This window comes from Artibeus jamaicensis, unplaced genomic scaffold, assembly GCF_021234435.1.
Source record: "Artibeus jamaicensis isolate MK-2021 breed Jamaican fruit bat unplaced genomic scaffold, CSHL_Jam_final contig_786, whole genome shotgun sequence".
In the NCBI taxonomy this organism is placed as follows: domain Eukaryota; kingdom Metazoa; phylum Chordata; class Mammalia; order Chiroptera; family Phyllostomidae; genus Artibeus; species Artibeus jamaicensis.
In genome coordinates this window covers 5,001,239-5,017,570 of record NW_026521971.1, presented here as the reverse complement: position 1 = coordinate 5,017,570, position 16,332 = coordinate 5,001,239, and the positions used below count along the sequence as shown (strand labels likewise).

The window sequence follows — 16,332 nt, the reverse complement described above, 5'->3', positions numbered from 1 at the left end:
AGCCTGAACACTTTACCCTGAACTCCAGAAAAAGTTAAAGCTTTTTTCATTCTTATTTGGCTGGAGTTATCAACTCTCTGCTTTACTGCTTATAGTAGTCCTGGGCCAGAAAAATCAGGCTGGGGAGCTGGGAGGGGATGGCGGGGGGGGGCGATAGGGGAGAAAAGATTAAATACGCAAAAGTGATGTTTCTACAGGAGATTACTGTGACAAACCGATGCTGGTGACGAGCCTGCACTACACTGGGCAGCACGGAGGCACTGGGCTGCGGGCCTGGATGCAAAAGGAGGGACCCGCACAGGGCACCTGACAGCTGCTCTTCCTGGGCTGGGCCCTAAGGGCCCAGCACGTCCAGTTCAGGTTGCTTGAATGTATCACTAAAATTCTTTCCACATTTTGCTCATGAACTATCATCTTTGGAACACCAATAAAATCTGGCCAACAGTAAATGATAATTCTGAAAAGTTCTTTAAACTCCGCAAACAATTCCAGCGTCCTAAAGAACCCTTCGAGTCACTCTAACAATGGGGTCTGACAGCGACAGATGCTGCTGAAGCTAAGGGACTAGAGGGGGTTTAACAGTGAGCACTCTCTAGCAATTTAGTCTTCGCCTTAAATTCTCTGTAAGCCCAGCCCCTTTCAGACCTACCATGTGGTTAAAGTTATAGAGTGAAGAATTTCATTTAAAAACTTGTTAAATCAGGTTAAATGTAATCACCACCTTTCATTTAATAATGGATTTATAAAATTATATACTACAGACATATAATATACACATTCATGGTGACTCAAATTGAGCTACAGGCCCGACCTACTGACCTTGACAAAACTCATTCGAATCGTGCACATTTTAGTGAGTTCGTACACTGCTTCAAACCCGTGGTTGACAGACTGAGCCAGGAGCTGTGCAAACTCTTGATTGTTGAAAATTTTGAGACTGCAGCTGCTGGGAATCTTACAGACGGTGGTAGGATGAAAGCCGTGATGGAAGTTGCAGTTCCTGCTCTGCACAAATATGCTGCTGTCGCTCAGACACTCTGCATACACCTCACCGCCAACGTAGTACAGGTGAACCCCTGAGAAAGACAGGCATCACCAGAGTCAACAAAGCAGTCTAATAAAGCCACAGGGGCTGCATGAGGGGCAACCAAGAACAACCACAAACCTAGAGCCAATGCCCTAGTCTTTCGACAGAAGATACCACCAAGGTGGCCTTACATGGCCAAAGACAATAAAGAAATTAATGTCTGCCTAAATCCAAAACTGTCCTCAAGTAACTAGGACTTAAGACTCAAGTTGGTAGCTTATTAGGCTACAAGTTCTTAGGGTTTTCCCCTTTTACAACAACCATCATTTATCATCTCCATGAGAGAAAGCAATGGCAAAAAACAAGTGCCTTATGATGAGCCCTTTCAAAGGACTGCTTGGTTATCAACTAACACACGAAGTCGTTTGGCACTGAGTTTTGTGCTCCTTTTGCTAATGGAGGGAAGAACACTAAAAACATCCTAAGGCACATGTGTAAATTTAGGTCACAAAAGGAGCCTTTAAATGACAGGTTTATTTTACTTTCCTTTAAAAAAAGTTTTTGGTATTTAAAATATACATATATAAATAAATATGAATACAGTTAAATATTAAAAATTCAAATTACATATCTGAAGCTGAGTTGTTCCCAACTTTTTACTACTGCCAACACTGCTAAAAGACTGTCCTTGTCCACACACACCTCTGCACACGTGAGTCAGACTGGTGTGCAGCTGTGACATTAACATCTTTTTTGTTTCTGAACAAATAAAAATGACCCATAGAAGAAAGGGTCCTAACACTGTACACACTGATTCTGGAAGCCAAGAATTCACCAAGTAAATTCCTTCTGAAATATTCTACTGCAGTAAGAGAATCAATGCATAGAAGTGAGGCACTTCACTCAAACTGGATTTCCTACCTGTAACTCTTCAACATAATGGAAATTCCTACATGTCATCTTAACCCCAAATACTCCATAAATACCATAGTTATAAAACGCTAACCCTTCCAACAGCATTCAACTATTTCACAAGTATTTGCTGTGTATTTATTATGAATCAAGCAGTTTTAGCTGCTGAAAATGTTCTAAACACAGCCAATTTCTGTAAAGTTCGTATTCCAGTCAGAAAGATATTAAAACAATAAAGTAGGTAATTGGCTTTCAGACCCCAAGCACTATGAACAGTAAGCGAGCAGGTAGGGAAAGGGGGCTGATTATGTCTTTACTTCAAGGCCTGAGCTGGAGGGCAGAGACCACGCCCAAGGCGTTGTATGCTCCAGCACTGCACACAGGGCTGGTCCGGGACAAGCACAGCACACACAGAATTCAAGTGAACGTAGAGAAATGGCAAAATTACCTTTCCCAATATGCCGCCTAGTGTTTTCAATCGTCGAATTACGGTTAACATTTGACAACAACCCCAAGCAGAATCTACTCTTGTTATTTGAAGGGTCTGTGAATCCATCTACTAACACACTGGTAGAAGACGCATGAAAAGCCTCCCCAACACGATTGTTCAATTCATAGTAAACAATTGAACACCAATGTTTGGGCTCTTCATAGGCAACAGGCTGAACATCTGTGAACAAACCAAAGAGAAAAAGAGTTTAAAGCATAATTATCAGGAACTCCAGATTCTCTATGTGTTTCCCTTAAACCCAACTATATAAAAAAGAAAATATTCAGATATTTCACTTAGTCTTACTGTCCTTCCTGGCTTTGAGTCTGTATCCAAAATACATACTCCAAAATGCTGTGAATCTGATGATTTTTGTAAGTATATAATACAAGGATAGGCAACATCACATTCTAAATGGTTTTTCCAGCAGAATCTAATCCAGGTTTAATGTTTGAGATGACAAACCTATTTCAGCATCCTAAAAGACTTAATTATACCAAGTACCCATAAAATCATACTAAACAAAATTATGAACTAAAATAAAAACTAAGTGAGATTCTCAGCAACAGACCCTCCAGAATAGAGGGGAACTTTTTCAACTTGATAAAGAACATTTACAAAAAAGCCTATAGCTAACATCATACTTAATGGTGAAAAACTAGATTCCATGCTAAGACACCAGGAGTAACAAGGTACGGATGTACCTGCTACTCCACTTCAACACTGTACTGGAAGTCCTAGCTAATGCACTGAGACAAAAAAAAAAAAAATAAATGAATGAATGAATGAATGAATAAATGGTATACAGACTGGGAAATAAGAAATAAAACTGTCTCCCCCCCCAACAAATGATATGACTGCCTATACAGAAAATCTGAAAGGACTGACCCCCCCCCCAAAAAATAATCCTCCTGGAATTAATAAGCAATTACAGCAAGGTTAGTATACAAAAGTCAAATCACTTTCCTATACACCAGCAATGAACAAGTGAACTTTGACATTGAAAACTCATTACTAATTTACACTGGCATTCAAAAATGAAATACTCAGGGAAAAATCAAACAAAAATAGGTAAAATATCTTTGAAAAAACTGTAATACTCTAATGAAAGAAAACAAACAACTGTAAATGGCTATTCCATATTCCTGAAGCTTCAATATTATCAAGATGTCAGTTCTTCCTAAGATGATCTATTGATTCAATGCAGTCCCAACCAAAATCCCAGCAAATCATTTTGTGGACATCAAGAAAGTGATCCTAAAGTTTATATGAAGAGGCAAAAGACCCAGAATGGCCAACACAATACTGAATAACACAAACAGAAAACTGACAATACCCAACTCAAAGACCACTGTAAAGCTACAGCAATCAAGACTGGGTGGTACTGACAAAAGAATAAACAACCTGATCTAAAAACAGAGGAGAAAATCCAGAAACAAACTTACATAAATATAATTAACTGATCTCTGATGAAAGAGCAAGAGCAATAGTGGAGAAAAGATAGTTTTTTCATCAAATAATTTAAGAACTGACATTCACACACACAAAAAATTAATCTAGACACAAACCTTACACCCATCACCAAAATTACCTCAAAATGGTTCACAGACCTAAATGTAAAATGCAAACTGTTAAGACTCTAGAAGATGAAACAGGACAAAATCTAGATGACCTTGAACAAAGTGGTGAATTTTTAGATATAACACCAAGACATGACCTATGAAAGAAATAATCAATAAGCTGGACTTCACTGAAAACGAAAAACCTTTGCTATGCAAAAGACACGGTCAAGGGAATAAGACAAGTCACAGACTGGGAGAAAATATTTGCAAAAGACATATCTGATAAAGAACTGTCATTCAAAATACACAAAGAACTCTTAAAACTCAACAAGAAAATGATCACCCCAATTAAAAAGTGGGTCAAGGACACAAAACAGACACCTCACCAAAGAAGTTATATACATGGCAAATAAGTATATCAAAAGATGCTCCAGGACTTCCAGTCAAGATGGCACCACAGGTAAACACTGCTCGCCAAGTACAACCACATCAAAATGACAACTAAAATATAGAACCCCCATCACTCAGAACCGTCAGAAACTGAGTTGAATGGAAGTCTCACAACTACAGAACTAAAGAAACCACATCCATCCAGACTGGTAGGAGGGACCCAGACTCAAAGTGGGCTGGTCCCACACCCACATGTGGTGGATAAAAATTTGGGAGGAGTATCTCGGGGTGGAGGAGTCCCGGGCCTACCTCAGGCCCCCCCAGAGCAGGGTGCCAGTGCCAGGAAGATAAGCCCCCATAACTCCTGGCTACAAAAACCAGTGGAGATTAAGTGGGTAGAAGAAACTTCTGGAGCCCCAAGGAGTTCCCCTTATATAATGCATACAAGGACTTAATCACACTCAGTCCCTCTGAGCTCCAAGCCCAGACAGCCACTTGAAAGGCACCAGGGGCATACAGGGAGAAAGTGAAGTGTCTGGTATGAAGGCGGGAGCGGGGGAGTTTTCTCTCAGACAAAAAGGCAGGCCACTGTCCCTTTTCTGAACCCTCCCTCTAAAAAGCCAGGAGGCTGGTGCCCTATCTAAGAGTCCATCACCTGGCTAACATTGTTTACCCCACCCTGGAGATCCCATGAGACTCCACTCCACCCATCTTACAGGCCATCCTACCTGTTTTTCCATATAAATGGCTGGTGCTGGCCCATGCTTTGCAACTTCTTAAATCCTCTCAAACAAGCAACAGCTGGCCTCAGTGAGACAGCAATCCCCAAACCTCTCACTAAAAGGCCCCAGGCTTGGCACTAGCAGCAGCCAGCCTAGATTCACAGCTTGGTTTTGCCTGGGCATCTCCAAGCCCAGCACAAGTTAACAGCCATATCAGATTGCTTTATAGCTCATGGAGGATGGCCCTGGGCAAAACACAGAGAGGGGCTGACCTTTCCCACCTGGGGAACCCCAGAGCCTGCCCACCCAGTGAAAAACTACTGACCACACTGGAGCACTACCACCCTGCCCCTGCACAGGTGATCCTCCACAGAGGGTGGAGATTGGTGCTCAGTGGTCACAGCCAGTCCTTGTAGCTGACTGGCCTGAGTAAAGCCCTCCCACTGACCTGCCAAAAGTAATCAAGGCTCAACTACAAGAAGAGGTTGTACTCAGCTCACACGAAGGGCACACCTCGGGGGACAGGGGAGGAGGCTGTGCCACTGGACCCTACAGAACACCTACTACATTCGGCCATACCACCAAGACAGAGAGTCATAGTAGCTCTACCTAATACATAGAAACAAACACAGGGAGGCTGCCAAAAATGGGGACACAAATAAATATAGCCCAAATTAAAGAACAGATCAAAATTCCAGAAAAAGTACTAAAAAAATGGACATAAGCAATCTATCATATGCAGAGCTCAAAACACTGGTTGTAAGGACGCTCCAGAAACTTAAGACGTCAACAGCACAGAAAAGATCCAGGCAGAAATGAAGGACACTCTAATGAAAACAAAGAACAATTTACAGGGCAACAAGAATAGAGTGGATGAAGCTAAGAATCAAATCAATGATTTGAAATGTAAGGAAGCAAAAACAACCAATTAGAGTAAGAAGAAAAAAGATTCAAAAAATGAGGATACTGTAAGCAACCTCTGGAACTTCAAGTGATCCAACATTTGAATCACAGGAATGCCACAGGAAAAGAGAAAAGAGAAAGATATTGGAAATGTATTAAAAAAATAGTCTATTCTGCTGTGTGTAATGCACACCACTTGCCCAAATTTTTGAGGAAAAATAAGGATGCACATTATACATGGGTATAATGATTCCATATCATGAGTATAATCACGGGTATAATAATCTCATGTATGATGCGCACAAAAACATGGGTGAGCATTACACACAGGAGTATATTATACACAGCAAAATATGGTAATGGAAGAAAATTTCCCTGATTTGATGAAAGAAATAAACATGCAAGTCTAGGAAGCACAGAGTCCCAAACAAGATGGATGCAAAGAGGTCCATTCCAAGACACATAATTAAAATCCTAAAGGTTAAAAAAAGAATCTTAAAAGCAGCAAGAGAAGAGCAGTTAGTTAAGCCCTGGCTGGTGCAGCTCAGTGTATTGGGTACGGGCCTGTGAACCAAAAGATCACAGTTCGATTCCCAGTCAGGGCACTTGCCTAGGTTTGCATGCCAGTTCCTAGCAGGGGCCAATTCCCAGCAGGGGATGTACGAGAAGCAACCATACATTGATATTTCTCTCCCTCTTTCCCTCTCTCCCTTCCCTTCCCTTCCTTTCCCTGGGACAAGAAAAAACTGAAGGAGTTCAGCATCACCAAACCATTATTATATGAATTATTAAAGAGACTTAAATTTAAGGGGAAAAAAAGATCAAAACTAAGAACAATAAAATACCAACAAATACATATCAACAATTGAATCTAAAAACAAACTAAGCAAACAAGAGGAACAGAGACAGAATCATGGATGTATACAGAGAGTGTTCTGATGGTTGCTAGATGGAAGGGGAGTATGGGGAATGGGTGAAGAGGTGAGGGGCTTAAGAAGTACAAATAGGCAGTTACAGAACAGCTATGAGATGTACAGGAAACAGAGTAGCCAAAAAAAACCTACGCATGACCCATGGACATGAAGTGGGGTATGGAGATTGCCCGAAGAAGTCGGGGGTGAAGGGGGAAAAATTGGGACAACTATAATAGCATAGTCAATAAAACATAATTTTTTTAAAAAGATGCCCCACATTATATGCCATCAAGAAAATGCAACTTCAAATAACAATGAGATACCACTGCCAGTCATCGGAATGGCTCAAATCCAAAAAACTGAAAACACCAAATGCTGGTGAGGATGTACACTTATTCACTGCTGGTGGGAATGTATAACTGTATAGCCACTTTGAAAGATAGTTGGAAGGTTTCTTATGAAACTCAACATACTTTCAGCTTACAATGCAGCAAATGTGCTCCTTGGTGTTTTGTGTGAAAACTATGTTCACACAAAAACCTGCACAATGTGTACAGCAGCTTTACTGATTATCACTAAAACTTGGAAACAACCAACATATCCTTCAGTAGATGAATTAATAAATAAACTATGGTACATCCAGAAAGTGGAATATGATTTAGAACTAAAAAGAAATGAACTCCCAAGCCATGAAACGACAAGGAGATAATTTAAATGTAAATTACTAACTGAAAGAAGCCAATCAGAAAAGCCTACATAGTGTATGTTTCCAATGATATAATGTTCTGGAAAAGGGAAAACTATGGAAACCATAAAAAAACAATGGTTGTAGGGTGTAGAAGGGAGGGAAGGATGAACAGGCAGACCAGGGAGGAAGTTTAGGGAAGAGAAACTATTCTGTATGGCACTACTGACTAATGGTAGATACATGTCACTATTCATTTGTTACAACCCACAGAATGTGCAACAGCAAGAGTGAACCCTAATGTAAATTACAGGTTTCAGGTGATAATGATGGGCCAAGCAGTGTAGGTTCTCTGACTGTTAGTAAATGCTCCTCCCTGGTGCAGGATGCTAATTGTAGAGGAAGCTGCATATCTGTGGAGGCTGGAGGTACATGGGAATTCTGTTCTGCTCAAATTTGCTGTGAATCTAAAACTGACCTAAAAATTAAAGTCTGTTAAAAAAAAAAAAAAAGCTAAGTGAGCATTATCTTTGGGTAAAAGGTGGTATACATTTAAAATGTTAAGTGACAGAACTGACTATGGAAAAAGATTTATATATAGTAAAAAATACAGATGGTCCCTGACTTATGATGTTATGATGGTCCAACTTAAGACTTCTCAGCTTTACCATGGTATGAAAGCCATATCCATTCAGTAGAAACTGTACTTTGAATTCTGCTCTCCTTCCAGCCTAGCAATAAATACATGGTAGGACACTGACTCATGACCCTGGGCAGTGGAGGTACACCACCGATCCCGGTCAGCCACATGATCACAAGGGTAAACAACTGATAACCTACAGTGTGTTCGTTGTGCGGGGTGATTTTGTCCTACTGTAAGTGTTCTGGGTATGTTTAAGGATAGCTAAGCTAAGCTATGATATTTAGTAGGTGAAGTGTATTAAATGCTTTTTTGACTTAAGCTATTTTCAATTTCCGATGAGTTTATTGGAATGTAGACCCACTGTAAGTTAAGGAGCATCTGTACTGACCAAATTCTTAGTTGTGTAAAAGTCAACAATTCATAATGAACACAGTGGGTGAGAGGGACACGGAAGCCCTTCATCCAGTCCTCACAGGAGCTGGACTTGGGTAGAATAATGACCCTTAATTCTCTTTTTAAAAAAGCAGGGATAAACATGTGAGAAAAACTTAAGAGGGGTCACATGGCCTATGTAGGCAGTGTAAAAGAACTGGTTGACTTCTAAAATTTACTTCTGATTTTTCAATTATAAAAAATTCAGAAGAGGAGAAACAGAGAACAAACAAATCAATGTGGACCCACAGGGAGAAATCCTAACAGCTCAGATTTTAAAGACATTTATACAAAAATGGAACAAGAAGGAGCCCCAAACCAAAGATACATACAAATGAATAGCAGGAAGTTATAAGAATAGTGTCAGGAGGGGAATGGGGGGGGGGGGGGGATGGGACAACTGTAATGGCATAGTCAATAAAAAATACTTAAAAAAATAGTGTCAGGAAAGCTAGAGATAAGAATGAGCTGAAGGCTGTAAGGGAAAAATTGCTAAGGACAACCAAGAAGAAAATTGGGTGAAAGGGAAGAGAAAGAACAGCTTTGTTCATGCTCAAGGCTAAGGATATACTGTTAACTGGTGATTTGAGGCACTGCAGTTTAACCTTGATCTTCCTCTTATACCTCTCTGTCAGAGAAAAAGCAAAACGTGACTGAAATGAGAAGAAATTTTGGTCAAAAAAGACATCTTTGAGGGCAAGAAGACTTGAGTGTCAAGTTGCTCTAGGGGCTCCACTATTTAGCTGAGACAAACTACATTCCGAGGAACATCTAACGTTCTTCACTACTAAACTGCATGGTCTGATCTCTGGAAAACCAGAAGAAGAAAAGAAAAGTGACTGCTGGGGTGCAATAGTCCTTATTTTCAAGAGGAAGATGATGATAATACAGCATCGGGTTATTGGGTATAACCCGATGCTGTATGCTAAGATTATTACATATAGTGTCTAATTCAATCAATATACTAATAATCCCTATGTAAATATTCTACGTATTTTAACAAATGGAGAAACTTAGGCTTATAGAGCTCAAAAAGCTATCCTAAGTTGCTAAGCAAATAAATAGAGATGCAGGAATTTAAATCCAGAAATTCATGTCCTGAGACATTTTGCTCTAAATGAAGTTAGATTCTATGAATTACAAGCAAATTAGTACAACAAAATCCCTAGGTGCAGTCTAAATCTTGAAAAAGCAAAGACATTAACAAGACTATTGGGGAGCCTAAAATTTAACTGTTTTTAGAAACATGGGGATCCTGGAGAAACATAAAGTGACAGACATACAGTCTTTTGGTATTATCGCAAATAAGTATAACACACACACACACACACACACACACAAATACCATTCTTTTAAGAAATATATAAAATAGCAGTATCTTCTAAACTTGTGACAAACTAAAGAATTTAGGGTCTCCAAATAAACTGGCTTTTAAATCACAATAAGGTACCACTTTATACCCATTAGGATGACTATTATTATTATTATTTTTTTAATTTTTAAAGAGAGGGAAAAGGATGGAGAAAGAGAGGGAGAAAAACATCAATGTGTGTGGCCTCTCACAAGCCCCCACTGGGGACCTGGCCCGCAACCCAGGCATGTGCCCTGACTGGGAATTGAACTGGCAACCTTTTGATTTAAAGCCCGAGCTCAATCCACTGAGCTACAACAGCCAGGCTTATTTTTTAAAAAGTGTTCACAAGAATGTGAAAAAAATTGGAACCCTAATGTAGGCTGGTGGAAACATAAATGGTGCAGCCCCATGGAAAACAGCTTGACAGTTCCTCAGTAAGTTAAACAGAATTACCATAACTTCAGCAGTTCTACTCCCATGTGTACAAATACCAAATGAGTTAAAAAGCAGAGACTGACACAGGCACCTGTGCACCAATGTTTACAGCAGCGTTATTCAGAATAGCAAAAAGGTGGAAACAATCCAAATACCCATCAACTAATACATGAATAAACAAAATGTGGCATGTCCATACAATGGAATATTATTCAGCCTTAAAAAGGAATAGGATTGTGATACAGGCTCCAACATGAATAAACCTTGAAAACATGGATTGGTGAAATAAGCCAGACACAAAAGGACAAATACATATTATATGATTACACTTAGAGGACCAGAATAGGCAAATTCACAAAGACAGAAAGTAAAACGGTACTTACTGAGGGGCACAGAAAGGGAAAATGGAGAGTTGTTGTTTAATGGTACAGAGTTCTATTTGGTATCATAATGAAGGTCTAGAAATGGATAATAGTGATGGTTGCAAAACACTGTGGATGTACTCAGTGTTACTGAATTGTCGCCTTTCACAAGAGTCCCCAAAGTGCCTGAAGCAAAAAACCAACAAAACTCAAAAGTAGAAATAAGTGATTCAATAGTAATAGTTGGGAACTTCAATCTCCCACTCTCAAAAATTGATAGAACAATTAGAAAGAAATTTAGACAAAAGACTTGAATAATACTATCAAACAACTTGGTCTAATTGAAATTCATAGATCCTATGATACCCTATGACAATGAAATATATTAATTTTTTCAAATGCACGTGGAATATTCTCCAGAGTACACCATATGCTCTGCCTGGTGCTGGCAAACATTTTCTGCTCTCCAAATTCAGCAACATATAAAAACAATTACATGCACCACGACCAAGTGGAATGCGAGCACAATTTAGGTTCTGCAGCCCACACACTCTCCCTCTCGCACAGTCTTCTGTAACGATTCCTAATAATCTAAAAACCATTCTTAGGTTTCAGGCTGTACAAAAACATGCATGTAACAATAAATTTAAAAAAACAGAAATTATACAAAGTATATTACGTGCCCACAGTGATATTGAATTAAGAATTAACAAATGAGAGAAATTTGGGGAATTCTGAAATATTTGGAAATTGATTAACATGCTACTAAATAATCCAAGAGTCAAACAAAAAATCAAAGGGAAATTTTTAAATATTTTGAACTGAATACAAATAAAAACAAAATATATCCAAACTTCATGGGGTACAACTAAAGGAGTGGTTAGAGGGAAATTAATAGTTTTGAACAGCTGTGTTAAATAAAAGGAAACATCTCAAATCAATAACCTAAGATTCTACCTTAAGAAATTATAAAAGAAGAAAACTATACCCAAAGTAAGCAGAATAAAGGAAACAGCAGTGGTTAGAGTGGAAATCAATGAAAAAGAGAAAATTGGTTCTTTCACAAGATCAACAAAATTGGCAATCCTTTAACTAAACGTACCAAGAAAAAACAAGACACAAATTTCCAAAATCAGGAATGCAGGCATAACTGCCAACCCCACCCCCCCGAAATTAGAAATGAAAAATTTCTAATTTCTAATTTATGGCAACAAATTAGATGATGTGGATGAAATGAACAAACTTCAAGACAGAGAGAAAATACCAAAACCAACTCAGGAAAAAAACAATGACCCTGAACAGATCCATGCAACAACTAAAAAAGCTAAATCAGTTTTAAAAATCTTCCCACAAAGAAAAGTACAAGCGCAAATGACTTCACTGGTAAATTCTATCAAATATTTAAAGAAGAAGTAATACTTACAATTTACAAACTCTACTCAAACTATGAGGAAACACTTCCCACCTCCTCCCATGAGCCATCATTTCCCTGACCCCAACGGCAAACGAAGGCATCACTAGAAACTGCAGAGCAGTCTCACGTATGAATGCACAAGCAGGAACATGCAACCAAACGTCAGTAAACCTGACACACCAATACATGAAAAAGGACTATACACCCTGACCATGTTGGAATTTACCCCTGGAACATAAGGCTGCTTTAACGTCAGAAAATCGGCTCACGTAATACACTATTACTAGAGAAAAGAACAGAAAACTCCACATAGATGCAGAAAAGTCGTTTGACAAAATTCAACAGCTCAATGAATAAAATTCAGAGTTCATTCATGATAAAACTTCTCAATGAACAAGAAATAAGAGAGAACTAATAATTTACTGGCCAGACCCTCCAGAATAGTGATGAATAGAAGTAACAGCAGACAGACATCCTTGTGTTGTTTCCAATTCTAGGGAAAAGCAATGCAGTCTTTTATCATTAAGTATGAGGATGGCTGTAAGTTTTTCATATGTACCCTTTAAAAATAATGAGAAAAAGGCATCCAAGTTGGACAGGAAAAAGTACTGCGGTTTACTCACAAACAATATGTTCCTGTATTTAGATGACTCCAAGGAATCCACGTATCACACACAAAAAAACCTACTATCAGAACTAATCATTGCATGCAGCAAGTTTGCAAATCACAAGATTAATATATAAAAATCAACTGTATTCCTATATACTAAAGGATAATCCAAACACGAAACTAAACAAGTTCCAATCACACAGGAATCAATTTTAAAAAGAAGCAGATATAAAAGGCTTTTATACTGAAAACTGAGAAGATACAAATGAATGGAAAGAGATCCCACATTCATGCACTGGGAAATGATGGTATATCGCCCTAAATTTATTTAGAGATTCAGTGTGAGCTCTAGCAAAATTCAAAGAGAATTTTTTGGAGGAATGAAATTGAGGAACTGATACTAAAGTAATATGGAAACACAAAGAACAGAATAGCCAAATAATGTTAAAGCTAACAAAGTTGGCCCTGGGCTGACGGTTCAGTGGGTTGGAGCATCATCTCATATACCAAAAGGTTGCAGCTTTGATTCCCAGTCAGGGAATATACCTAGGTTGTAGGTCTGATTCCCCAGTTGGGGTGCACATGGGAGACAACAAATTGATGTTTCTTTCACCCTCTCTCTTTCTTTTGCTTTCCTCTCTCTAAACAGCAATGAACAGCTCTGGCTGGTGTTGCTTAGTGGATTGGGTACTGGCCCGCAAACCAAAAGGTTTGAATTCCCAGTCAGGGCACATGCTTGGGTTGCAGGCCAGTTCCTAAGCAGGGGATGCACGAGAGGCAACCATACACTGATATTTCTCTCCCTCTCTCCTTCCCTTCCCCTCTAAAGATAAATAAATAAAATCTTAAAAAAAAAGACTATGAGGTATAGATACACGGATCAATGAATACAACTGAGAGTCCTGAAATAAATGCTAACTCATATAGTTAGCTGATTTCTGAAAAAGATGCCAAAGCAACTCTGCTCCGGCCCGCGGAGCAATCAACTGGGGCTCGACCACCTACCTAGAACAAATGAGTTGGGGGACAAGAGGCGCGAAGAATGGCAGCAAGACAAAAGATTCTGATCAAGTTGCAAACTTTATTTTTCCGAACTGGGTATATATATAGGGGGGAGGGAGAGGAAGGAGATTAGGTTGCTTGCTATTGGCTAGCTTGAGACAAAGAAGGGCCCGCTTATTGATTACTTGGGTGCAACTGGTACACGTGGACACCTCATGTGCCTGTAGCCGATTGGCTTGGGGAGCGCATGCACACCTCATGTGCCTGTAGCCGATTGGCTTTGTGGAGCGCACAGGTTCCTGTAATCAATGCAATGTTTTTAGCTAGAAGCCAGGTGTAAGGTTCCCAACAAACTCAATGGAGAAATAATACTTTTTTCAACAAACACTGAGTTCTAGAACTGACTGCACGGCCATAAGCACTAAAATGTATTTCGACCTTACCACGCAAAAAGCTTAGCTGGATAGGAATCATATACCTAAATTTAAGAGCTAACGCTATAGATAGAACTTCTAGAAGAAAACACACTAAGAAATTTTTCATGACCTTAGGATAGACACAAATTTCTTAGACGCAACAACAGAAAAAGAAAATAATTAAACTTCATCAAAATTAAAAACTTTTGTGCTTCAATGGATACTATTAAGAAAATGAAAAGACAGTTCACAGACTGAGAAAATATTTGCAAATCATGTATCTGATAAAGGACTTCTATCCAGAATATACAAAGAACAAGTACAACTCAGTAAGACAAACAATGCAATTTAAAAATGGGCAAAAGATCTGAATAAACATTTCACCAAAGAAGACACAGGAATGGTTAATAAGTACATAAATATGTTCATCATCATTCATTACGGAAATGCAAGTTCAAAACCACAATAATACAGCACTTCACACAGTAGGATGGCTATAAAAATAACTAAAAAAAAGAAAGTAACAAGTGTTAGGAGTAAGAATGGGAAATGGTACTTCCACTTCGGAGAAATTTGGTTGTTTTTCTTAAATAGTTATCATAATAGCTATCATTTGACTCAGAAATTCCACCCTTAGGTCATCTACCCAGGAAAAACAGTGTCCACACAAACACTTGTATAGAAATGTTCATAACACCATTGTGTATACTGACCCAAAACTGGAAACAATTAAAATGTCCATGGATAAATGGATGAACAAAATCTGGTATGTCCATACAACAGAATACTTGTTCAACAATAAAAAGGAACTACTGATACATGGATGAACCACGAAAACATGACACCAAGTGAAGAAAACCAAATGCAAAAGAGTATACGATATGTGACTATTTATATGAAATGTTCAAAAAGGCAAATCTATAGAAACAGAGAACAGATTTGAGGGCCTCTGAAGACAGGTTTGGGATGAGGACAGACTACAAAGTACTCACAAGGGATAATTTTTAAAGGATTATGGAAATGTTCTAAAACTCCATTATGGTGATGGTGTAAAACTGTACATTTACAAAATCAATACACTTAAGGATCATATACTTAAAATGGATAAATGTTATGGCTATACATTATGCCTCAATAAAACTGTTTTTAAAAAGGAGCCAAGAAGTTAAAAAGAAGCAAACAGAAGAGCAAGAACAAAAAAAAACTAGTATGTTGAGTATTTCTCTTACCTCTGCTGGATATACTGGGCATAATCTGAGGAATCATATTATTGCTTGTGTCCATGGGCTGGGAACTATCCTGACCCATCTGATCATCTGGTGGCATATAGGCAGGAGGTGGAGTATCGGCTAAGAGAAGAAAATCAGACGAGTTAAAGACCCAAAGACTAAAGTCTTCATTCTGCTTAAAGTTACTGTAAAAGAATTTTAAAATTCTTAAGATTACCAGCAGGGTTCATTACTGAGTATCACGGACACACAAAAAAGCAGGATGCTATCTTAGGGTAAGAGAAAAGGAAAAAAGACAGCACAACCACTTGCTACTGAAAACCTCCTGTAAGCCCACATATATTTGGACAGTCCAGTAAGAGCAGTGCTAAAACTCAGTAAAGTAGAATTCAAAGTCAAGAATTCTGTCTTTATTTGCTTAGAATCACCTACTCGGAAAAACTGCAAATAGTGGAAATGAATCTGAAGGACACAATTATCCTTGTATGCTTATGTATCTACAGAGACACTTTTAAATGAGCAAACTCATCACATACTGTACACTGTTATTTAAAACTGGAAAATACAGTTATGTTCCTTTAAAAACTGCCATCAACACTAAGAGCAGTTTGTCTAATTTTTTTGCAACAACCTAAAATGGCTAGATAATTCTCTCAGGAAACTGAATGTTAACTAGAAAGTCTCTTGAGTTCCAACACTCATGGTTGAAATTCTTTGCAAAATCTACAGCTATACTTCTTTGTCTCAGTAACTATAAATACTAAATATACTTTGTCTTTCACCCCAAGGTTTGTACAAGATACATTTAGAGACAGAACTATAATCAGAAC

The 16,332-nt window shown here is 38.6% G+C and overlaps 1 protein-coding gene across 2 annotated transcripts in view; it reads right to left on the bottom strand.

The window, feature by feature from the left end:
* The window catches only part of SMAD5 (SMAD family member 5), a 55,975-nt gene that overhangs the window by 5,507 nt on the left and 34,136 nt on the right, over positions 1 to 16,332 (bottom strand). For both annotated transcript variants that reach the window (XM_037138392.2, XM_053672753.1), the window contains 3 exons: positions 15,503 to 15,622; positions 2,388 to 2,609; positions 820 to 1,076 (listed from right to left, as the gene is read on the bottom strand). In XM_037138392.2, the coding sequence (XP_036994287.1) occupies positions 820 to 1,076; positions 2,388 to 2,609; positions 15,503 to 15,622 (599 nt within the window). The remainder of the gene's footprint in view (positions 1 to 819; positions 1,077 to 2,387; positions 2,610 to 15,502; positions 15,623 to 16,332) is intronic.